The 25,182-nt window shown below is 38.7% G+C and overlaps 1 protein-coding gene across 1 annotated transcript in view; it reads left to right on the top strand.

Annotated features, from left to right (window-relative positions):
• Positions 1 to 25,182, top strand: part of Bard1 (BRCA1 associated RING domain 1) — a 71,145-nt gene that overhangs the window by 28,750 nt on the left and 17,213 nt on the right. The window contains exons 5-7 of the mRNA XM_013157779.3: positions 7,736 to 7,816; positions 9,459 to 9,631; positions 18,932 to 19,040. Coding sequence (XP_013013233.2) covers positions 7,736 to 7,816; positions 9,459 to 9,631; positions 18,932 to 19,040 — 363 coding nt within the window. The remainder of the gene's footprint in view (positions 1 to 7,735; positions 7,817 to 9,458; positions 9,632 to 18,931; positions 19,041 to 25,182) is intronic.

The raw sequence follows: 25,182 nt of genomic DNA, 5'->3' as shown, positions 1-25,182 counted from the left end.
CAGAGACTGCCCGTGTGCCTCAGTGCAGTGTCTGACTGGGAAGCAAGATCTTACAGGACAAAACCAATATTTGGTCTTTGGCAAGTGCTTTTGCCTGTGTCTGTGTTTTGTTGGCCCTGTTTTTGCATGAAAAGTAAATGTAGACAAGTGCTAAACTGAGGTGGCAAATATTTTTCCCATGCAGAAGAGCTGGGGGCCGTGGGAGAGGGGATGCCCTGTGTATCGCCTGTGTCTGAAAGGGGGTTTCCTCATCAGAACTGTCTCTTGAGTTCTGCCACAAGGATGTTGTGCTGTCCAGGCAGCCCTTTCTTCTACTGGCCTATTTACTGAGGTTAATTCTTGTAGTTACAGTGTCAGCACCTGGTGATCCTGTTGCTCCCTGGAGCCTGGCCCATTTTCTAAGCAGGAAGCCCACCAGCAGGGTTTAGTCTTTGCAGGTGACAAGAGCAACCAGTGAAGGAAGTGGGCAGCGCCACCGCCCTTCAGAGCAGGAGCCCATGCTGGACTTCGTGAATGTGTTACGTGGTGACGCTTAGTACTATGTCAGCGTCACTTTTATGTTCTCTTGTGACTCTGTATGGTAAATTCACCCAGGAAATCCCTGGGGTTTGGATGGATTGAACGGTTCAGTTTTGGGAAGAAGGAACTCTTAGGGGCGCCTGAACGTGAGGCTGGCGGGGCAGCATACACCAAATGTGCAGTAGACACTGAGTGTGGGCCACTGGCTTTTCTTTCTGTGTGAAGAAAGGGAAGAGCACAAAAATGAGTGTCTCCCAACATTTAGTGGCTTTCCCCTGGTTTTTATTCCACAGTAATGTAGCGAACTTGGTCTTGATGCCAATGGGAAGAGGGGAGAACCCACCACAGGCCGTGCTGAGGGTCTCATGGGAGACCCGTGGACAGCCAAAGCTGTTGACGGTGGCTCTGGTTATGTTTCATTGTGATTTCTGCACAGCACAACATAGAAGGCAGTCTTTTTTTAATCATCTTTGGATAAGTAAATATGTATCTCTATACTCACAAACTATTCTAATCTTAATTTTACAATGTTTCTGATAACTTTACAGACAGGTAGTATAATGTAGTATTTGGTTTCTATATTTTGCTTTTTGGGAATTTTTATATCACTAGGTAAGCATCCACTTTAGCAGTGAGGAAATTTTCTTCCAAATATAAGAATAATTTATCTTTCTATGGCATGTACCTATAATCCCAGCCCTTGGGAGGCTGAAGCAGGAGGATTCCTGTGAGTCCTAGGCCAGTCTGAGCTACACAGTGAAACTCTGTCTCAAAAAAAAACCCAAACCTTTTAAATGAGCACCAAGAGATGGAGAGAGGGAGGAGGGATGCAGTGGGATGAAAGGAAGAATTAAGATGTGTTATATACATCCCATGGTAAATGTAATCATTATTTATTGCAAATATATAGTAGTAAAAATAAAGAAATTAAAAATAAATGAGGATTTCTTGAGCTTAAGTTTGAACCAGAGTTTGATAAACTTTTTTAAGGATGTGATTAACTTTAGCATTGCAAGACAGTCTGTATCAAAACTGTCTTTTTTCTATTCTAGGGCAAAAGTCGCAATATATAAACCATTAAAACTTTCATAGAAAGTCAGGGGGCTGAACCAAAGGCATGGAAAACAGCTTCAATAGAATATTAAGACAGGAAAACTAGTCATAGGATCTGTCTGGGGGGGGGAGGCTGTCCTCACTGACCCCCTCAGGACCGCTGCTGCGGGTTTTATCAGATGGTGAGTTTACCTAAGGGCTTGCCAGAGTTAGGTACCCATTTTGAGCCAGGTGTGGCCCATGCCTATGATCCCAGCATTCTAGGAAGATCACAGGTTTTGAACCTAGCCTGGAGAACTTAATGATACAGGATTGACAAAGGCACTGCTGTTTTACTTTTTAGGTTTTGTTGTTGATGGTGGTATTTTCGGCATTTGTGTGACAAGACAAAAAAAAAAAAAAAAATCAAACTCAGGTGACAGTGTATTCAGCTCATAAGGATTTTTTTGTTTTGTTTATTTTTTCATAAGAACATTTTTACAACAAACACTACTGTTAATTTGTGATTTAAAAAGCAACAGAAATCAGTGAGGTTTTCTAAATGTATCAGGCTCTGCCGGCAGATGAAGAAAATATTTTTGTGTTTGCTGATTAAGTTTAAAGGAACTTTTTGGGGGAGGGTACCGAGGACTTTCACACAGAATTCAGCCCCTTAAAATGTTGGGACAGGGTCTCACCTTACAGTTTAAGCTGACACTGAACTCACTGTGTAGTCAAGGATGGCCACAAGCCCACTTGACCCTCCTGCCTCAGCCTCCACAGGTGCTGGGATTGCAGGCCTGTGCCACCACGCCTGACTAGTGACCCTCTTCCTTCATCTTCAAACCCTGCAGTAGCAGCCTGAGTCCTTCTCACTTCCCATTTCTTTGACATAAAGGGAGTGTTCTCTGCTTTTAAAGACGCACGCGATTAGATTGGAGACACCTGGGCAGTGCAGCGTCCGCACCCCGTGTCTTTGCTGCCTGAATCGTGCTGCAGAGCTCTCTTTGCCCTGCGAAGTTCCCTTTGCCCGTGAGCTAACATGTTCACAGGTCTGGGGGTTTGGATGTGGTCATTTGGGAGTCATGCCTCTGAAGTCATTTCCCAAGACTGCACCCTGCTTTCCTTCTGAACTTCCAGGAGGCAGTTCCCTGCCTATGTGACGGCTGGTGCAGACCCAAGCCGAACTTGGTCCCCAGTCTGTAACTCTCTTTACCTCTATTGTTCGAGTAGCTGTAATCTGTGTTGCTCCTTCTTGGATTCCTGTTGTGGTTAAAATGCTGTTGAGAACATCTTACTGTGAGTTCATGAGAAAGCATTGTCAGTAGAAATTAAGGTTAACACAATGTTTATTTGTCTAATAGTAATGCTAAGAACACAGAAAAATATTCCTTTTTCTGTGTATGTATCACTGTTGCTTGAGAGTTTGTAGGTGTTGGAATCTCCCTCCCCTCCTTTTTCTGGCACAAATTCTTGACAATGATTACCTATAACTCACGCTGCAGTTGTGAACTCACTGAAGAAGAATATCTTGCGGTAGAAGGTGCCGTGATGTGTTTCCTTACAGACAGAGTTGATCATCTTGTGAAGGCCACTTAAGGTCAGGTCTCTAAAAATACAGCAAAGGAGGTGGAGATCTCTAGAGCAGAGAGAAAGTTCCTTGTGAGAAGTCTCCTTCCGAGCTTGGCTTTGTAATTCATTATACTCCATAAAGCAGTTATATTATTATTACACATCCTTTATTCTAGCACCACAAAAAAGTAGCAGAGGACACAAAAGCAAACTGGCATCTGTGGAATGTTCAAGATTTTAATCATGAAAGAAGAAAATACAGATTTTTAACTCTGGAGTGCTCCTTGGAGTGAGTACAATACTCGCCTTTTCCAGTCCCCACGAGCCATGTGGAAGTGTGCTTTGGTAATGCCACTAGCTTATTGTAATGTTGGCTGGGAAGTGTGAGACCCTTATGAAGTTAATTTTGTTAAGCAAATTCTGACTAGGAAGTCACAGTGTTTAATGTGTGTCAGTGTTCTATTCCAGAAGAGTGTGTGTGTATGTATGTATGTGTTGTATTTAAAACAACATCTAATTGCTAGAAGAGGAAAATTTTAGCAAGTTGGTTGTGTTGGGTAAGTCATTTTTATTGTACTTAATTGCAGTGTCCTATTATTTTTATCATTAATTAAATTTTAGAAGAGCTAATCTTTAAAAGGAAAAAATTGTGTGTTTTTGGAGGATTGATTTATATTTTGAAATATGCATATATCTGCAGCATGAGAATATGTGAAGAATCTTTAATGAAGTTAGCAGTGTAGAAATTCAATAGAACATACACATACATTCTTCATTTTCAGGCTTTAAAGTGTTACTTGAAAATGCCAACTCTATTTAAAATTTCTTGTAAGTCTTAATAAATACTTTCCTTAGGTAATTTTTTTTTGGCTATGGTTTAAGGAAGCCTCAGTTCTTTCAAGTGTCAGATCGAATGCTCCTTACCAGAAAGTATTCTGTTAGAGAAGAAAATAATCTTAAAAGAGGAGAAACACGAGTTAATTTATTTCCTTGAAACTTCATATCTACTCAAACTTAGCCTGGTACTCTGGACCCTATCTCATTATCATAATTTTATTTATGTGCATGACATTAAATTTACATAAAAAAAGATGAAAATATGACAAACTTTTAAGTGCTAGGGAGGAGAAAATAGATTGAGTATAAAAAGCAAGCAGTTTGCTAATGAGCTGTAAGTCTTAGGAGGAAGAGTGTTATAATAGAAGACACCTTTGATAGTAGGAAGCGGTGACATGAAAGAAAAACAGCAATTGTCTGCAGCTTAAGAGAGGCAGCTTGTGTTGGAACTCACTGCATTCCTGTGTGACTGTTGCCGTGTGACTGCTGTTTCACATTCATGTACAATTAAATGTAGGAATTTTGGAGGATGTTTTAAAAATATATTTTGTAGAAATTATGTTGAAAGTAGGGAGTATGAGTGTTTCAGGCAGTTTGTCTAGTATTCAGGAGATTGTTTAAAATTACTCAGCTTTCTTTCTGGGTTGACTGGGAAGTAATTAGAATATAGAGCAAAAGTCTTTTAATACTTGATAGCTATTTATATATATATATATATATTTTTTTTTTTTTTTTTTTTTTTTTTTTTGTCTTTTTCCTTTTTATCGGTACCAGGGATTGAACTCACGACCGCCTGCTTGCAAGGCAGGCGCTTATGCCGCTGAGCTAAAGCCCCAGCCCCACGTGATACCTATTGTATTTTCTTTTTTCAAGGCAGGGTCTCACTGAATAGTTCAAGCTGGCTTGGAATTCACTACCAGCCCAGGCTGGCCACAGTGTCTCTGTGGTCTGCCTCAGCCTTCTAAGGGCATGCACCTGCACACCCAGCTAGCAACTTGTATTAGAAGTATAGAATTTGCATTCTTAGGAATTGGTTGTGCCTATTTATTTTGTGAAGCAGAGCATTGAATCCAGAGCCTTTACACTGAGATACATCTCCACTCTTACTTTTTATTTTGAGTCAGGGTCTAGCTAAGTTGCTAAATTTTCTAGGGTGATCTTACCTTAGCCTCTCAGAATACCAAAAGTACATTTGTGTGAATCAGTTTGAGACACATAATGCTTACTGTTAGGCACATTAAACATATAAGGACATTTTTGTTAACCTTGGACCATAACAGTGTAAGGGGTGTGTGTGTGTGTGTGTGTGTGTGTGTGTGTGTGTGTGCGTGCATGTGTATTTGTGTGTTTTCTTAAACTTTCGGGCTATATTTGGAAAATAGCTCAAAATATGCAGATAGAAATAAATAAAAATAAAAAGCAAATAAAAGCCAAAGCTTTATATTTTTAAAGGGGCATAGGACTTATGTATTATCAACTCAGTAGAGGAAAAACTTCATTTTTGAAAAGTGTATTGTCTAAGTTGCAGTTCAGGAGTGAGGGGCGATGCTGGGTTACCGCACACAGTTGGGTGACTGCAGATAACGTGCCTTATATTTCAGAAGCCTGGAAGAAGGATTGTGAATGTTTTCACAATAAGGAGCTAATACATGTTTGAGAAGATAGATATGTTTTTCTTGATTTAAACATTCTACAGTGTATATAGATATATCAAAAGTCACGTGACATCCATAAATATGTAGAATTTTTATGTTTTTATGTCAGTTGATGACATACAAACTTTTGTATAGAAGCTTTTATTCTCCCTTAAAGAAAGAAACATTTCACAAAACCAACTGGACACAAAGCTGGATATGTAGCTTTATTTTTATGCCACCTTGTTTAGATTTAGCTCTGTGATCTTCATGGACAGTGCCTTTCTCATGTTATCCTAAAAGCACTGATTTAGTTATGTTTGCCATGACTGTAATAGTGTAATTTCACGAGAATTTACCTTTATTGTTCTAAAAAAGCAGCAAAGCAATTATCTTTTATACTGTAGCAAGAATTTTTTTAAAGGCTTCAAGAGTGGACAGTACTTGCTTGAATACACAATCAAATATGAAAGATAGATGTCAGGTTTTTTTCCACATTCGATTAAGGGACAGGATGAAGAAATGACCGTATTCAGTAGTGTGAGGACTGTATAACTCGGCTCCCAGTGAAGGACCAAAAAGGGGAGAGTGAGGCCCAGGGGTGTGCACCTAAGTGATAGATCTTGTGCTTAATTAACATGCAGGAAACCCAGGTCCAGTTTCCAGCGACCCTCCTACCCCGAACCAGGGGTAAATATTAAATGATGATTTCATCCATTGTTTTGAAATTTTCTTGGTCTTTTTTTCCTGTTATGTTAAGCAGCAACTTCTTCTGCCATGAACATACTTTTGAGCAAATAAGGTGAATAAAAACTAAAACATTAGAATAAATAGAGCAAGTATCAGTAAAGTAGCCATTTTGGGCAATTATGACGCTAGTTTCACTGAATAGTGTCTTTCTCTGTGAGTGCATGTCTATGTGTTTTACTACTGAGAAACCATTTTCATGTGTGTTCAAAATCCTTTTCCACAAATGAAATGATAACTTTAAAAACTTGATTATGTGGGCAACTGAAATCAGTAGACAACTCTCAGGAGTACAGTTGGCCAATAAATAAATGCATGAAAAAAATGCCATCAGAAAAATGCAATTTAAAACTATACCGAAATGACATCTTACTGCAGAAAAAATGGCTATCACAAAATCTAGTGATTAAAAAATGCTTGTGAGGACATAGAGAAAATGGAATTCTTCTGCATTCGTTGGTGGAACTACTATGAAAATCTGGAGAGTCTCAAAAAACTAAAAATAGAAATTCCATTTCATCTAATTGTGTTCCCTTCCGCCCCTTTTTAGGTATCTTTCCAAAAGAGTAAAAATCATCGTCTTTCAGGGATAGATGCTTACCCATGTGTATAGATCACAGTTTGTGATAGCTAGATCTTGGAAGCAACGTATGTGTCTATCAGCAGATAAACAGATAAGGAAACGTGGTATTTTTATATACACCAAGGAGGACTACATCACCATAAAGAAAGGAAGATAAACTTGAGGCAGTTGTAGGTAAAAATGGATCCAACTTGAAGATATAATGTTAAAAGAGATGTCAGCCAACAAGCTGGTTTCTCTTATACGAGAAATACTATATAAACACACAAAGAGCAAAATAGGAGAGAGAGACAGAGAGTAGGGAGAAATTCAAATACTTCCCAAGCTACATAGTCCATTGTTTCAAAAACATTTTAATGTATATATTAATTCATTTCACTTGCATTAGTAATTTATCTTAGTTCATTGAAAAGAACTATTTGTTTCATTCTGCTTAATAAGAATCTTTGGTCTGTCTTGTACTCTTGAGTAACTATTTTGAAAATGATAATACACAGTGTACTAACAATTCCCTTGTTTTGTTATAAAATTTTGTTCTATTTTTTCATAGAACAAAACTTCATTATGATCAGATGATCATTGGCCATTGGTTCTTTATTTAGTATCTTGAAAAATACTAGGGTAGGGTTGTTGATTTAGTATCTTGAACTGAATTTTGAAAAAGACTGCCTCAGGACTATTTATACATGTATAACTTGCTGCTTAGCTTATGAACAATAAGTGAAGAAGATAGAGTGTTTAACACAAACTATCAGTATCTTGCTTGTTTCTGATGCTTTTAAATGTTTTTATTTTTTCATTGTTCTACCAGGGTGATACATCGTCCGTTGAGTATCTCTTGCAAAATGGAAGCGACCCAAATGTTAAGGACAATGCTGGATGGACCCCATTGGTACTTTTCTTTTTTCCTTTTATTCTGGGGATGTTTGCTTTTTTCTCCTCTCTGTGTTTATGTTTTATAGTTTATAGTTATGTGGTTGTCTATATATCATCCTCTGCCACCTACACACACATTTGTAGTCTGATGAATTTATTTTTCACTGAATATGAAAAAATAAGTACTTTCCATCTACCTCTTCAGTTGTGACAGGCAAGAAATTGGTTACCTTTTGACTGCTTTACATTTAGAATCCAGCTATACTACACTACTGAATTTAGCTAATGTACGGAGGTAACTACTATTCTTGGCATGAGACTTCATTTTGCAGCAGGAATGTCATTGGAGCCCAGCTGTGTGGAATGCAAAGAAGTTAGAAGCACCGAGTATGGCATATGATCTCAAAGCAGTGCTGCTTACTGAAGATCTGTCTTCGCTTTAGTTATACCCTGTCCGATGTAATTGTAAATAGATCAAAGAACTTTCTTACATTAAACATTTTTAAACCTTTGCTTTTTATTACTATAAATATAATATGAAGAGTACTCTGGAGGAGAAAATGGCAGAATCACTTGGAAACAACTGGTACCTAGTGCAGTTACACTAAGAGAATAAACATAATGTTTGAATACAACCACCGAAGAATCAACAAATGAGGTAGATATGTATAACTTACAAACTAGAACTTAAGAGACACTAGACCAGGTGCAGGAAAAGTGTGACAGTATATGTAATGATGTCTTCTTGCCAAATTCTTAAGCACAGAGATTTTTCTGGACCAGCATCCCTGTATTTTTGGGATTTGGCTGGCTTACTATTCTTTCTCAAAGGTTACACTTTAGTTTTAAAGCCACCAAGGCAAATTGTAATAAAGATTGATGAGTGATTTAGGAGGATCTGATGCCTAATTTGAATTCCTTTCTCCTAAATAGACCTACAGATGGTGAGCCTGTGTCTCTATTATGAATAGAAATAGATGTACTAAACAAGCATGGTATGCCAGGGGTTTAGAAGTCAACATAGTGACATTGGTGGAGTTCTTTAGACATCAGGAAAGATTTGCATGTAAGGCATCTTTGAACATTTTGCTGGTAGCGGTTCTGACATTCAGTTATTTAGCTCTTTTTGTTTGTTTCTTTAGTCCCGGGGATCGAACTCATGAGCTTGCATTTGCCAGGCAGGCACTTGTGCCTCTGCACTATACGTCTTGCCCTCAGCTCTTTTTGAATACCCACTCCTTGTATCACTGACACTAACCATCCAGTAGTACCACGTGTCAGCAAAGAGAACTTGTATGCTAAGCATATCTTCCTAGATTTGGGTAGATATGTGTTTGTGGTGGTTCACCATTCATGTGTGATCTGATGTAGTGAAGCACAATTTCAGATGTTATACATGGTGTGGTTTTTAAAAGGTTTGTCTTACTGTTTAATTGTGGGGTAACTTAGGAGGAACAGCTGGACTAAAGCTACATTTTATTTTACAAAAAGAGCATTTGACCCAAGACTTTTCTTTTCCTATGAATTGCACAAAGATTATTGTTAGTGACTTCTGCTCTGTCCACTACATAGAATAATGTACTGACTGTGGTTCTGGTTTCTCTCTCTGCCATGTGATGGATGTTACATGATCCTTTGCTTTCCCTTCTTGTAATTAGCACGAAGCCTGCAATCACGGGCACCTCAAGGTGGTGGAGCTGCTGCTGCGGCACCAGGCCCTGGTGAACACCACTGGCTACCAGAACGACTCGCCGCTCCACGATGCGGCCCGGAGCGGGCACCTGGACATCGTGAGGCTCTTGCTGTCCTGTGGCGCCTCCAGGAATGCTGTGTAAGTGGCTGCTGTGTGACTCACCATTGGGTTCCGCATCGAAGATCAGCATTTGTGCTCATTTCTTTGAAGAAACTTAGGTATTTGGAGGAGATTTGTTGTGTTACTTCAGAAACAGTTGTCAAATCCATTTTTGAATTTTTCTTTTTATGGAAAAATTCATTTTTTATTCTCTATTGATTCCTACTTAAAATCATTGACATAATTACTTTTTCTGCTATTTAATTCTTCAGAATTATTTTAAATATTCCATTCTTTATATGTAGCATAACAGCAGTTAAAGTACATAAGAATGCAGATCTGGGGCAAGTGCAGCTGAATTATTTCCTAGATTTTTCACATTATTCAAATGAGGCTCTGAGTAAATTGTTTTGCAGTGTCAGGGCACAGAGGCACATTAGTGAATGCTGGCGGCTGCATTTTAAAATTGCTATTGTCAAGAGTATCACAAGCAAATGCTATATGTAGATTTTATATCTTTAATCTGTAACTTGGCTCATGTCTCTCTATACATTATTTTACTGTTTTCAGTTAATTAGGTTGTTGAAATGAAAATGCAAGAATTGCCTCTCTGTGCCCCCATTGCTTCTGTAGACTGGGAAAGAGCATACAAGAGTCAGGCTTTCTCTGGTTGCACAAGCAAATAAGAATTACAAAATGCAGAGCTTCTAGGTTATCACTTTTTATAGGTAACCATTTGCCATGATTAAAAGCAAATTAATAATGCTAGAATGTGCAATACCATTGTGGTGTTATTTTAGTAGGTGTGTCATCCGTCTCCTTTATTTCCCATTACAAATTATAAGATAGCTGTGATATATATAAGGTATATACATAATAGTCCCTTTAATATATTTTTCTCTGTGTGTCTTTATATGTTTGTATGTGGGTACACATGACTCTGACAGTACTTTATAAGGGTCTATCAGACAGGGTCCTTCTGTGGGCCTAGTAAGCCATTTGGAGAAGCAGGTGGTTGCTTGGGTCAGGTGAAACTGAATAGTTCCATCCTAGGATTCTTAAATCAGCTGTGACGACTATAATGAATGGAGCACTGGTCATAGTGTTAGGGAATCCAGCTTTTATTTGTGACTCCATTATTGACTTTATAGCTGTAGGCAGGTTAATTTCTACGCCTTGGTATCCTCACCTATAAAACACTAGTGATGCCTGCTGCTTTTCTATTTCTTAAGAGCATAGTGAGGATTAATGAGCCAAAACACAGAGCCTGGCCTGTGGCGTTTACACCATGAGTCTTACATTACAGTGTGAGGACTTAGTCAGCCTGGGCCAGTGAGTGAGTCTCCTTCAAAGGTGTCTTTCCGAAGAGATCAGGTACCTGCTTCAGTTGGCTCATCTGATAAGGTGACAACTCACGTGCCTCTGTGTGGCCCAACACTGTCCAGTAGACCTTTCTGCACTGATGGAAATGTCCGTGTCAGTGTTGGCATTCAGTATCTACTAGTCATCTGTAGCTGTTGAACAGTTGAAAATTGCTTGTCACCAAGATACTAAAATCATAAAATGTATTTAGTTGAAATAGCCCACCTGTGCCAGGTGACCGTCTGCATTGAACAGCTGGTTGACACAAATAGGACACTAGGGGAGGAGTGTCGGAGAGTTGGGGTTGCTGCCGGATGAGGACAGTGGCGCAGACGCAGATATAATGTTAGGCTTCAGGTATAACAGTGCATTGCTGTTTTTAAAGTTGTATTCTTTCTGACTGTTGGTTATCATATTGAAATACTTTCTTGTTTTTTGTTTTTGTTTTATTTTGTTGTACTTTTTATCTGATTGGCTTTACCAGTTTCCTACTGGTCTTGTCTTTTGATTCATTTCCCATACTGCAACCTCAGTATTTAAAAATATGTGTGTGTGTGTGTGTGTGTGTGTGTGTGTGTGTCTCGGGTGAAATCATATTACTTAAAAACCTTTAGGGGCCTCCTCATCATTTATTTAAAATACACTTAAAACTCTAAAACCCGGTTTTTAAGACCCTCACAGATCTAGGCTGCTGCTTGCTTCCCAGCCTAATGTCTCTCTTCCCACAGTTCCTCCCAGAACCCTTTTCTTCAAGCATTTTTTTGTATTAGTCTTTCTGAATTATTTCCTTCAAATGTGCCAGGCTGTTTTACCTTGTAGCCTTTATACATGGCTTTTACATGGTCTAAGAGTCCATTGTTCAAGAGGAAAGATTGCTTTCATTTTGGATAATGAGGAGAAATTTTATATCGTTCAGTATATGTTAGCTGGGAATTTTTGTACTGGAAATTGTTGAAGAGCGCTATCAGAGTGCTTACTGGAGAAACAGATTTAATACAAAATCTACAGGTATATGAGGATATACAGGATTGACCAGCAGAGTCAGCTGGGGAAGAATGCAGTGAAGCTGTCTGTCTGCGTGCTGGGGACCCAGAGGACCCTGTCGAAGGCCTGTTGCTCACCGTAGTGTCCCCTGCAAGGAGGCCACAGTGTCCATGCTGGAAGCCATGAGGCAGCATCCAAGGTGGAGGTGCAGACTGGAGCTCCTTAGGAGAGACAGAAACTGGTCTCCCCTCTGTCTGCCTTTCATTTCATTCAGGTGCCATCCCTGCCGGCTGCTGCCTCTCGATGGGTCAGTAAATTCCTTCAGCTACACCCAGAGCTATGCTGATCCAACCTAATTGGGTGTTTCTTACTCAGGATGACACAGTCAGTTAACCATCGCAACCTCACTGGCCTTCATCCTCCCCACCGCCTGCTGTGCATCCCAGTGTGACCCTAGGGCGAAAATTATGGTCACCACTTTAGAGCCATGATAGTATGTGGAGAATATTGTGTGCACTGGGGTGTGTGTGTGTGTGCATGCGTGTGTGTGCGTGTATGTGTATTAATAGATATGTAGAATGTAGGGGTTTGATACTTGTGCTGCCATTAACAGATTTTTCCTTGAAAGGATGTTGAATTCTGAAGTAGGAGATATTATATGAGCCATTGGACTTACTAATTCTCTTCTTGCCCTAGTTTTTTTTTTTTTTTTAAATGAATCACCTGCAACAAGGATAATTTATATTTTAAAGCTTTAAACACCATGTTGTTCTTTTGAATGATTGTCCTTTTTCCTGATCACAGCGAGCAAAGTGACTTATAAAATTAAATCGTTGTGTTTCCAATTGTGTAGTTCATAAAGAATTTCATTCATGGACTGTTGTGTCAGCCTGTCAGGCATGATAGGTTTGGCATTAGTAAAAATGCCATGCATACTGGATAATCAGTTTGTGCAGGTTAGGGTTTAAGTTTGTTCGTCTCTCTTCTCTCATTTTTACTGTTCATGGCACAGTTGTAGGTGAGTGTTTGTCATGTCATTCCTATGAGGAAACAGATAGTAAGCAGTTTTTCTGTATTCTGAACTCGTACTTTGTCTGAAACATTAAACTCCTGAGTTTAACCTTTTGCTAAGTGCTTCTTTTTCATCAGGCTTGGTGATCAGAAAGAATCCTGGTTAAGAAAATGGTTTTCCTATTTATCTGGTTCAGACTTAGGTATAACTTTTTGTGTTTTCTTATTTTTATTCTGTGTCTGTCTCCTAATAATGTAAATCTAACAATATTAATAGCAGTCACCGAGCTGGTACAGTACTATCTGCCAGCTTCTGTTTTGATCACTTTTAATGTATTCATCTGGTCCTCGTAATAATCCTAAAAGGTAGACTGCATTATTCTCAAGGAAATACAGTTGTTTTTAACTAATTTATCTAAAGTCACACAGCTTTTGATTGGCAGAGCTGAAATTGAAATTCAGGCATTTAAATTCTGTGTCTCATTCTCTCTTTTCCTTTTTTACTATTTTGTACTGAGAATTGAACCCAGGGGTTTTGTACTGCAATACCCTCATTCTTTTTTAAATTTTGAAGTAGGGTCTTGTTAAGTTGGTTGGACTGTTCTTAAATTTGAGATTCACCTGCCTCAGCTTCCCAAAGTACCAGGATGATAGGCATCCACCATCATGCCTGGCTTGAAACCCTGCCTGTTAACCACATGCCTGGCTGATGCCATCCTTTTGTGTGTAGCTATTTCTAAGGTATGTTCAGGCCCTCTTCCTTCCTTAAAGGAAAATCCAACCTTTGTTTTTAGTATGTGTGCTGCTGAAGCAGGCACATAAGCAGTTTATGTCATTTGTTCATTAGTGCCTAAAAGAATTCTTGGTGCCTTAAGAAAAAAGGGACTTGTTGAATGAATTAATAGTCTTCAAACTGATTACAAAGCAGTATTTGTAACTTTCCTTATGTGTCTAAGCATGTCTACTCATTCTCTATGTATCATACGCTTGTTGTTGCCAGTGGTAAAATATTTGTCTTACGTGTATGTAACTTACATCCATTTTCATGTAGACTCTACTGTCAGTGCGTATCAGAAGCAGTGACCCTCCAGTATTCCTTACTGAGTAAGCAGTGTCTTAGGGACGCTTAGATCTCCTGTCAAGGTTTTAAAATTTAAAATCTGTATTGTTAAAAGTTTTATATGAAAGATATTTTCCAAAGTATGATTTAAAATCACAGCCAAAGAAGCAGGGCATAGAGAAAACAAACAAACAAACAAAAAAAAAACTACAAAATCTGTCTTATACTCTGTTGTAAAGGAACAGGAAAATAAATCGAAATAAAGGGTATCCTGTTGGTCAAAGATCATGTAAATGCTTCAGTAATGAATACAAGTCCTAGGATTCACTATATATAAAATATATTACTTATATATAATTGTGCAATTCACTGAATTATAAGTCACTCTCTTTGATAGGCATGGAGAATTGAACTGTCAAAAGTGGTACATGTGCAATGTAAATATACTATCATGAATTACATGTAAATTTAGCAGCTAAGATGTGAAGATTTTCCTGTATCCTGAGAATATCTTTAAAATATATTGGTGTTACATTGACCTTTATAATTTAACTAACAGACACATATGCCTGTGGCTTTTCACAGCTGCATTTTGTCTCTGCCTCTAGCTCTGGGGTACACTGTTTTATTTCTTGTATTCGGCCTACACTTGAGCACACAGTCATGTTCCACGCTTCAGCTTGATAGGAGGCTTTTTTTTCTTCCTCAGATCCATACATTTTAACAGGTCAAGCTTTTCACATTCATGTCAGGATTCCAGTTTCTATGAGCTCAAGGCCGTTTCATTTGCCACTGTGTGTTCTTCACCTTGGAAATCTGTCTACATTTCATCATAGCACTTGTGGTTTGGTTTAGATTTTATCTGTTTGATACTTAGCTCTGAATGAGAATTTGTCCTCAGTAGGGTTGCAGGCAAGGACAGTGATTTCTAAGTCTTAACATAGTTTTTCAGAATATCTAATTTTAAGTTTCAAGGCTTTAGGTTTAATGCCAGAAAATAGAAAACATTGTAATTATACTTTTAAAAAATCATTTTGTAATCTTCCTTTGAAACTTTTTCCAGTAAAATAGTAAATTACTGATATCTGTCTTGAGTTCATGCTTTTGCAGTAAATCTTTTCTATGTTTGTTTTGAGATAAGAGTCTTGCACTGTAGTTCAGGTTGGCGTTAAACTCACTAAGCAGCCTAGGTTGGCTTTGAATCTTGGTGATCCCCCGCCTCAGCTTCCTGAGTGTTGGGATTACAAGTCTATATCACTATGCCCAGATATGTTACAGCAAATCTTTTTTTTTTTTTAAATATATATAAGTGATGGGGAATAACTCACTTGTCGCTGTCTGCGTGAACCATCACATTGGCAGTGCCTGCTGTTTCGTGTAACTTGTTGTTCTTCCTTAGTACCTGCAGGATGTTTTGTTTTTTTCCAGCAAAGGAAAAAAATCTTATTCTGTGCATTTTAAAATGATTTTTCACACTAGGCTTGTAATGCAAGTGTTCTTAATAGTATGCTATGTTAAAATAATATACTGAAGCCATGTACAGTCATATATACCTTGGTATTTGTTGTAGTCAGGGGTTGAAAAGAGAACAATTAGAATCAGGACATGGAGTTTATAATATTGTTTTATGATGGTCACCCAGAGTTAACTGCAGGAAATCTATCCACAACACCAAAGACATAGAATATTTAGCTAAGGGCCAAAATCCCACAGCAGTGTCCCGCATGAGTCCAGATGAAAACCCAGTACTCATGACAGTGCCTCCCACAAGTCCAACTAGAGGTCCAGAGCCCACAAAAAGGACTCATGCCAGTCTCTTTTACGGATCCGTGCCGGGAACGCCCAAAGGTCAGCGGTAGAGGCCAGAAAGTCCATGCTAGCGGGGTGAAGGAGCTGTGCTGGTGGGATGAGGGTTCTACACTGGAGCCGAGAAGTCACACTCAACAAAGACCAGGGCTGTCCTGAAAAGCACCACAGCCATCCTCAGTGACACAGAGGCCCTGAGCTTCTCCGACAACAAGCACAGTCGGGTATCTGCCAGGAAACCAGCATGACGAGTTCATCCTGGAGACCAAGTAGCACACATCTTCCCCTCCAGAGCCAGGAAACAATGCTTGATGTGAGGACCAAAGCTTCTCCAGGAGAACTTAACAGTTCAAATAGCAACACATAGGAGAACCCACAATGCCTCATGCCTCAGTGCAATAACTTCTCCTCCACGTTTCTATTTATGCTGGCAACTTTCCTCAGGTGGAACATCTGTGCTCAGTGCCGTGTTGATATAATCCAGCTGGTTAAAGTTGACCACCATTCTTAATCCATAACAGTATTCAATTGCTTTGTAACTCATTGATATGTGTTATCCATTCATATGTGTTACTATGTGATGAAAACACACCTTTTTTTGGTGTCCATATAATAAGAGATCTTACATGTGCCTATTTATTGCTGTGGTTTTTTGAAGTTTCTGCTTATAAACTGTGTCTGATTGCACGTTTGAGTGGTAACAGCAAAGCGGAAGTAGTCCGACAGTATTCACTTGGTTCCTTTTTCCGTGATGTGGGACTGGTTTAACTGATTATCTCTCATCTGTAGCCTTTGCAACTACTGTTCGTTAGTTTGCTAGCAGTACAAGAGAGCTAAAGCAACTTATGTATAAACAGAGGCCATTTGTAATCTAAGAAACTATATGCTTTAGGGACATAAGAAACAGTAACTTTTGTATAGTAAGAATCCTAAATGTAAACAGGAATCCTGCTGGCTGTTTTATAAAGCAATTCTTAGAAGGCAAAAGCTCCTGACTGGTTCAAGTGATGGTTTATTATTTTTTGGTTTAACTGCTGATTAGCTGATGGTAATACTTTTGAGAATCATTTTGACTTAATGATTTTTCATGTTATTGTGGACATCTACTTGTATTTGTATAAAATAACTATGCTGATGTCATCCAGTTTTTGTGGATTAAAATGCACTTCTATCTTTCTTTGAAATACACAATTTGTGAAAAGGTTCTTATGTGTTCATTGACTTTCTTGTCATTGTTACCCATTTTTGTACTTGGTGGTTTAAGCACTAGAATATTGGTTCTCTAACCCAATTTCTGTTTTTGGATTTTTATACCTGTAGCATTTGTGTGAGGAGATTGCTTACTGGTATGTGGCCATAATGATTTAGAGTATGAAATTGGTATGTATCAAAGTGGGTGAGCTTCTGAAATACTGTACTCTGAGTTTGTCTGCTCTGAAGTGAACAGTGACTTGCATTCCTTTGTGATAAACCAGGAAACTGAAAGACAGTCAGTTACAATTTACTTTAGCTGGAGGTCTTTGCCAAAGGTAGTAAACTGTGCAAACCTGGGCATACATAGAATTTGAGAATACACACAAACTTCTCAGTATTTCAACAGCACTGTCCAAAAAAGGAGTGATGATGATTATGAATAACAGTCAGTAGAAACATTTTATCATGGCCCATTGCTTAATCCACTAATTCCTCCCACCCCACCATGCCATCAAAGCAGCCTTCACACAGGCCATCGATGACATTATAGAGACAGCTCTCACGTGCGTGAGCTCTGTACAGTATCCAACAGTTGACGCTTTCCCTCTTTTCTTAATGTTCCATGGTTTCCTCTTAGACCTTTTCCTGCACACTCAATACAGTAAACTTCATATTGTACCATGTTTATTATTAATGTCCTATATGCCCCTTTGCAGTTTTCCTATGAACTGTTATTTGTGACTCTGTGGATGGAACCCTGAGCCTTGGCAAGTGAATTTTCACTGAGCTACATCCCTAGCCTTCATGAACTTTAATGATACCTGTCAAATTTTTATATATATCATAATGTTAAAAACCATACAAGAGTATAAATAGATGTTCATTTTGAAAATTTATTGCCATAGCATGATATGTTAATATGTTGAAGCTATATATAGTCATACATACCTTGGTATTCAACTGCTTTGAAATTCATTGAATATGCAGTCTGCATGCCAGAACTTGTTGGTGTGGGTTTCCTCTTGACTTACTAGTCTTTCCAGTCCAAAATTTGTTTGGGGCAGTTTGTTTGGTACTCTTTCCACCTCCCAAAACCAATTAACAGTAAGTATCTAGATATTGCTGTATAAGGCAGCACAATAATAGACTAAAAGACTAAAGATGGGCAATATTGAGTATTACTGGAGCAAACAAGGAAAATATGATCTTAGTCAAGTCTTTGGAACCTGCTTCTGTTTTTCTTGTCTGTAGACCTCAGAAGTTATACTGTGATCTCTAGCGCCTTTTCCGTTGTAACATTCTGTGACTTACAAATTAGTGTGCACACAGAGAAACCTGGATTACATTGTGTTTTGAACTATAGTATTTTGTTAAGTGATGGCTGTGGTTATTGTAGATTATATATACACATTGAAATTAACTTTTAAAATGCTGTGTTCACTGTGTTAATGTTTGTTATATGACAGTTTTCTTTTTAATGGATCTAAATGCCTATCCTGTGAATTTATTTAATCTTGTATTTGTTTACTGACTATGAAGCCTATAATAGCTATAGAAGTTGACTTATGTTTTCATATGAAAACATCCCTCCCATAATAATGATTAATGAAGGGAATGGTATTTTGAAATATGATAGCAATACAGAAGAATTCATAATTGTTAAAAAAATCATTAATAGATTATAATATAGTCAGTTAAAAATACTATAATGTTGAATTGAAATTTCACATCTTTCTCTATTGAATTCAACAGCTTTTGATATTCAGTCCTTATGCCTAATATGAGTTCTGAATCATTGATTGGAGTTAAAGTTGTGTATCATTAGGGTGTTGGGAAAAAACTGTTCCACCAGTGCATTCATTTTGGCAAGAATGAAGTCACCTATTTTATTTATTTAAATCCATCTGCATTTATTTTATCAGTAACATATTTGGTCTGCGGCCTGTGGATTGTACAGACAATGAAAATATGAAGTCATTATTGCTGCTACCAGAGAAGAATGAATCATGCTCAACTAGCCGTTGTTCAGGAGTAAGTATGGATTTAGCATTGGAACATTTATATCTTTTATTGAAATTGGTTGTGAAAGGAGCATAATGAAAAAATTTCCAGTTAGCAAATTGCTTTCATTCACCAAACAATTATTGAGTACTTCCTCAGTATTACTACTGTGGATTCAAAGATATAATCAGAATAAGTCTATCAAGAATTACTTTAAACCCTCTCTGTATTTTAGGCAGCATTCATACAGCAATGAAAATGACTGATAAAACTCTTTATTTCAAGAAATTTACTTGCTAGTGAAAAGTAAAAAAAGAAAAGAGGACTGTATCTACACTAATATAAATAAAATAACTTCAGAAGCTTGTGAGTTTTTGAAGATTGTGTGGAGCATAATTGGGTAGAGATGGTGGGCACTCCTTTTCCTAGGGCTGTTGAGGAAGTGTTACGGTTTGAGTCTGGATGTCCCCGCAAAGCCTCATGCAGTCATAGGGCCAGGCTTCTGGAGTTTGTGAATGATTCATGGTCCAGTGCTTGGATTGTGGGTGTGACCTACAAACAGTGTAAGGGACAGAAAGAGTTTTCCCTTCCTGCTCCTTCCGCCTTTGCTCTTTTCATTCTTGTCCCTTGTGGCCAGCTGCCATGAACAGCTGCCCCTCAGCCATACCACCCTGCCTTAGAGCCAGCTGAGTATGGACTGAAACTTTAAAAAGCTATGAGCTAAATAAACCTTTCCTTCCCTCATTTTGGGCATCAGATATTTTGTCTCAGCAATGAGAGAAGTGTAACCAAGACAGAGGCCTTCAGAGGAGTGATTTGAATTCAAACCCGAATGCTAACTAAGATTGGTGGTGTGTCCTTATAATGTCAGCACTCTGAGAGCCAGAGTTCCAGACAGCCTGGGCAACTCTGCAAGACCCTCTCTCAACATTAAAAGTAAAGAAAAAAGGGGCTGGAGCTACAGGTACACCTCAGTGCTAAGGCCCTAGATTCAATTAGCAGTACTGAGGAGAAAAAAAAAAGACCTTCATTGGATGAGCCTGGCATGTGTAAAGGTTAGAAAGAACCTGGAGACCACTGAATGTCTAACAGTAGTGGGAAACTGTTGAAAGGATTAAAGGCATTGGAAAAACATGCTTTGATTTGTGCTTTAGATTTCATCCTGGCTACTTTATGCAAGAGGGACTATGTGGCAAAAATAGAAGCAGAGAGATAATTTTGGACTGTTTATTTTACCAGGAGAAGGATACCAACATGGCCTGGGCTAAGAGAATTGCAGTAGAGATTACAAGTCAAGAAGTGTAGTGTGGACATTTGATTAATGCCAATAAGGCTTTCTGATGAGTTATATGTGAAGCATGAGGAAAGAACGGAATTAGCATGTGATGCCATTGCTGCCATGGGGTGGAGAATTAGTATCCAGTTTGCCAGTTTTATGTCTATGAGGTATTAACTGGAGATTTTGAGTAAGTGGTGGCATACATGAGTCTGGAGCTTAGGAGCAAAAGTAGAAAGCATCCCTTATGGAGGAGTATGGATATAGAGATTTTACTACACATGTAATATTCATCATAGAAGCTGCTAAAATGTGCAGTAGAATCTCAAAGAAGGAATAAGCTAACTTTAGGCAGGGTCAGGAGGAACTTGACAGAACATGTTTTTAATCCTTTAAGGGCAAGATTTTTAGTAGGGTACATGCTAGAATGTTTTGACTGTGAATAACAAAAGTGTTCTCAGATTCTTAAAAACAATTTATTATTTTAAAGACATTGTTAATGTAGGAAAACTCATCATCGAGGACCCCAGTCCTTCCTGCCTATTTACTCCGCCATCCTTGTTTGGCAGATGTGTCCTTACTTAACTCGGTCATGGAGTTGTAAGATGATTGCCACAGTTGGAGGTGTGGCAGCAGCCAGCTGAAAGAGAGGCACCAAGTCTTCTCCATGAGCCTTGCTGGGGACCCTGAGTCTTATTGGTGAGAACTGGTCACAGATTAGTTTTGACATAACAGAGGATCCATTCTTGGGTCAGTGCCATACAGAATTGAGCTTCTGTTAGTGTGCAGGAGTGAGGGATGGATTTTGTGTGAACAAGCAGTGGTAACTAGAATGTGAGGGCTTTCACAGTCTAAGGTCCTTAGAACTTTGACTCACTATAGAGTTCAGTGCAAGAGGAGCATAGGGACATTAAAGTGGAATTCAGGGCCGAGAACTAGACTGGATTCAACTTGTGAAGTCTGGAATTCCCTCCTAGGGATCAGGCAGTTTAGACTTACTGGGGGCGCCTTCTGGTCAGGAGCACAGCTGGGAGTGGAAGAGACAGGCTGGCCAGTAGGCTGCTGCGGTAACAGGAATGATACAGTAAGTGATACGGGAGGCCTACTAATGTGAGAAGAGAGGAAGGAGGGCTTTGAGAGGCTGTGTGGAGAGAGGGGAGGGAAGAGAGGAGAGGTAAAGAGAGTTAGGGATAAGGGGCGAGGAAGAGCAAGGGGGAATGGTGGGCTCAGTTGCTGACTTAGTGCTTGTTCAGATGGTGCAAAGAAATGTGCTAAAGCCAGGTGCATTCTGGGGAGACTTCCTGACCTGGAGGGGTGGTCGGTAGTATCAGTGCTACTGTTTGAAGTTACAGAGGAAGCCTGGGGCAGTTGTAACTTGACATGGCCATGGACTACTTACCTTTATACTAAAAACCACTTACCTTCTGCTGCAGACTTTACCCTTATAAATGTGCTTCAGATGATAGTGTGGACATGAACTACAAGAGAACCTAGAAGTCAGCAGTTTAATTTCCTCCTTTTACAAATGAGAAAACTGAGACCCAGAAAGGTTGTGTTTTGCCCAGGGTTATTAACCAGACATTAAAAAATTTTTTTCTTTTTAATGGACCAGTTAGAACTCAAATTCTTAAGTCTTAGGTCAGTTCTTATTCAGTCCTGCTGTATTTAATAACTATAAACTGGTACGTATTTTGTTCATTTGTACTTGAACTCTCCTGACAGAGCAAGGCGTATTTAAGTTGTCATTTGCCAGTATGCCTTGTATGGAAAAGCTGGAGAAAGTTTATTTTAAATGTGTCAGAAATAAAGATATCTCTGTGGAATTTTTGAAGTCTGAAGAGGACAATGCCCTTCAAAAAAAGGATTTTTATCCATTTTTATCAGACTTTCTGCGTGTCATGTGGACTTGGCCTGTGGGTATCGTTATTTATTGTCTTAGTGGTTGATAAATAGCTAGGAAAAGCTAATGAATGGTCACCAGCCTTTGTAAGCTGAGGCTGTTTCTGCCTGTGCAGTCCTTAAAGCTAAACTGTGGGATCTGCCTGCCCAGCCACTGCCAGAATTCACATGGGCTGTCTGGCTGGGTCTCAGTTCCAGCAGATCGCTCATTCAGGTCCTCTGCATTAACTTCAGGTGTTTGTGTCAGGAGTGGCGGGGAGAGCGAGATGTTTCATGGCCTGCGCCCTCACATCCAGCTGCACCACCACCCAGTAATGCTGCCCACACCGCCTCTGCTCTGTTGTATTGTAACACTGATTCTCTGATACCAGCTATGTTTAGTTTGCTGGTTTTTTTCCCCTCTTAATTAGAATATAAATTCCATGAAGGGTGAGACTTCTGTTTACTTTAATAGCTCTGACCTCAAGAACAGTGTCCGGCAAGCTAGAGAGCTCAGTAAGTGAAGGTGCGCTAACACTGCGGTGCGCACCGGAGCGCCTGGCATGGCGTATGCTTGCCCGGCAGCAAGTCCAGAATCCTTTCGATGTTCTCCGAGCTGTGCTGAGGAGCTGCTTCAGGGGACATCCTGAAGAAGGGACTATGAGTGGTGGGGTTTGAGATCTTTTGCTTCCCTTCTAGAGTTGTTTTAAGTAAAGGTTACTGGCTATTGGAAGGATCTGCTTGACTCTGAGCAGCAGCCTCTGATCTCAAAGATCTATAAAGCCTGCTGGCTGTGTTTATTATGGGATGTCTCTGCCCATGATCCATTTTGAGCGGTCTGTTACCCTTTTTATTCTTTCCAGATTTTTTTTAACCCTATTGATAAACTTGTTAACTAAGAAAAAGTACCACTGTAAATTTTGAGTGTATTTAATGCTGATAAATGTGATACCTAATCTTTATAATATCTTGATATTGAACCCTTGGAATATTTCTTTGAACCCTTTAGGCCCCTGTTCTGAGAGCTCTCTTCTAACTGAAATTGTGTCCCTACCCCATGCTGCCCTGCCCCAAATCAGACATGTGGCTTGGCAGCTGTTTGGTCTATTTTATTATAGCTTTCCGTAACTAGAAGAAATTAGTACCAATTTCTATTTTTTATGCAAATTTTAAAAACTAGGAACATGCTTGACCCACTTTGCTGCTTTCCTTGGTTGGTATAAATAGTAGCCTATGCTATATTTAGAAATTATATATTTTACTCTCGTATTTTGTGCAAAGACCTAATGCAGCTGAACTGCGCTGTATAAATTGAGAAGTAATGTGCTCTCTTTAGGGCTATTTTGTGACATGTATTTGTATGACTGACAAGAATTTTTAGCATAACTTTGTTAATATTACTGTAGTACATTAATTGAGTGACTTATAAAGTACACTAAACATAGTAACATCATCTTAGTGGCCAGGAAAGATGCATATATAGGAATGTGATTATAAATATGTGTGTGGGGATGTGCAGCACTCCCAGTAAAACATCTCCTGACAGAACCTTTAATGTAAGTAGTTGAACTTTGAAGTGCTAAATATTATAATTTTAAAAGTATTTAATTCTCTTTATCAAAGTTTTTAAATGTTTTAATAGACTCAATATATATTGAGTGAATGAATTACTGAGATCAATCAACTTGTTCATAGGTGTAGCCAACATTTACATGTGATCCCTGTTTGGTATGAGACTACTAAGTTATTACTATTCTGACACGTAAAGTGAATGCTTAAAAATAAACTTCGATCTAGTTCCTGAACTAAACTGGTGATTGTGACTCACTGGTTTTCTTGTGTCATTCAGAGCCGGTTTCTCACTATTCATGGATTTGATCTAGCTTTCAAATTCTCTTTGTCTATATTAATCTTGATTTTGAGAGGTAGCTATTTGGTAATAATTGTTTTTTTCTTTCTTTGGAATCAGTACCATTTCAGAAGCTGTGAAGTACTTTGATTTTAGATAAATTTAACACACCAACGTTGAGTTTAACTGTATTGCCATAAGTTGAGGGCGGTATTAGTCATTTTAAGTGGATGTTTTGGGTTACTTGGAAACAGAAAGTGACAGAATGAAGGTATAAAGACCTATAGAGAGTTCCAGTGTAGCACAAAGCAAACAAGATGCCCTGGGTAAAGATACTCTATAATTTTTTTTTAATTAATCCATGTTTGCAGTGCATAATGTTTACATTCCTTGTAGGGATTTGACACATTTATAGCACATCTTAATTCCTTCTTCATCTTCTTCCCCTCCTCTTCCTCAACCATCTCTCCATCTCTTGATCCCCTTTCCATTGGAGAAATATTTGTCTTTTTTACTTATCCTTTGGGCCTCTCCTGAGAAAAGCCATGTAATATTTAAGGTTGTGTGTCTTGATTTGACATTATGATTTCAAAGTGCATCCACTTTCCTACAAATGAATCAAGTGTATCTTTCTTTATGACAAAGTAGTACTGCATTCTTTGTAAATACCACTTTTTATTTATTCATTTATCTGTTGATGATCCTATAGGCTGCTTTCAAAGCTTAGGTAGCAAGCGTTACGTTGCTGTATACTTTAGTATCCCTCTGTCACTGTAGTATGATGTCTTGAACTCTTTCAGGAAGATGCTAGAAGGGAAATAGCGGGGTCAAATGGAATTTTTGGTTTTGGTTTTTTGAGTAGTTTCCATATTGATTTCCACAGTGGCTGTACTTGCTTACGTTCTCACAACAATGTGGAAGGATTCCTTTTCCCCTCAGCCTCACAGCATTTATTATTTGATTTCCTGATGATGGCCATTTCTGAGGAAAGACGGAATTGCAGTGTCGTTTCAATTTACATTTTTATCATGGTCAGCAATACTGAATTTTTGTTTTCTTTGGAGGAAAACAAAGAAATAGAAAATAGGTTATTAAAATGGCTTCATTACCAAAGTTCTTAACACAAATTCCATGTAAGTTATTGAAAATTATTAAGTAGGGTAAGTTAG

This window comes from Cavia porcellus, unplaced genomic scaffold, assembly GCF_034190915.1.
Source record: "Cavia porcellus strain 051 isolate PalLab524CR breed Dunkin Hartley unplaced genomic scaffold, mCavPor4.1 scaffold_26, whole genome shotgun sequence".
Lineage (NCBI taxonomy): Eukaryota > Metazoa > Chordata > Mammalia > Rodentia > Caviidae > Cavia > Cavia porcellus.
This window is presented reverse-complemented; position numbering and strand designations above follow the sequence as displayed.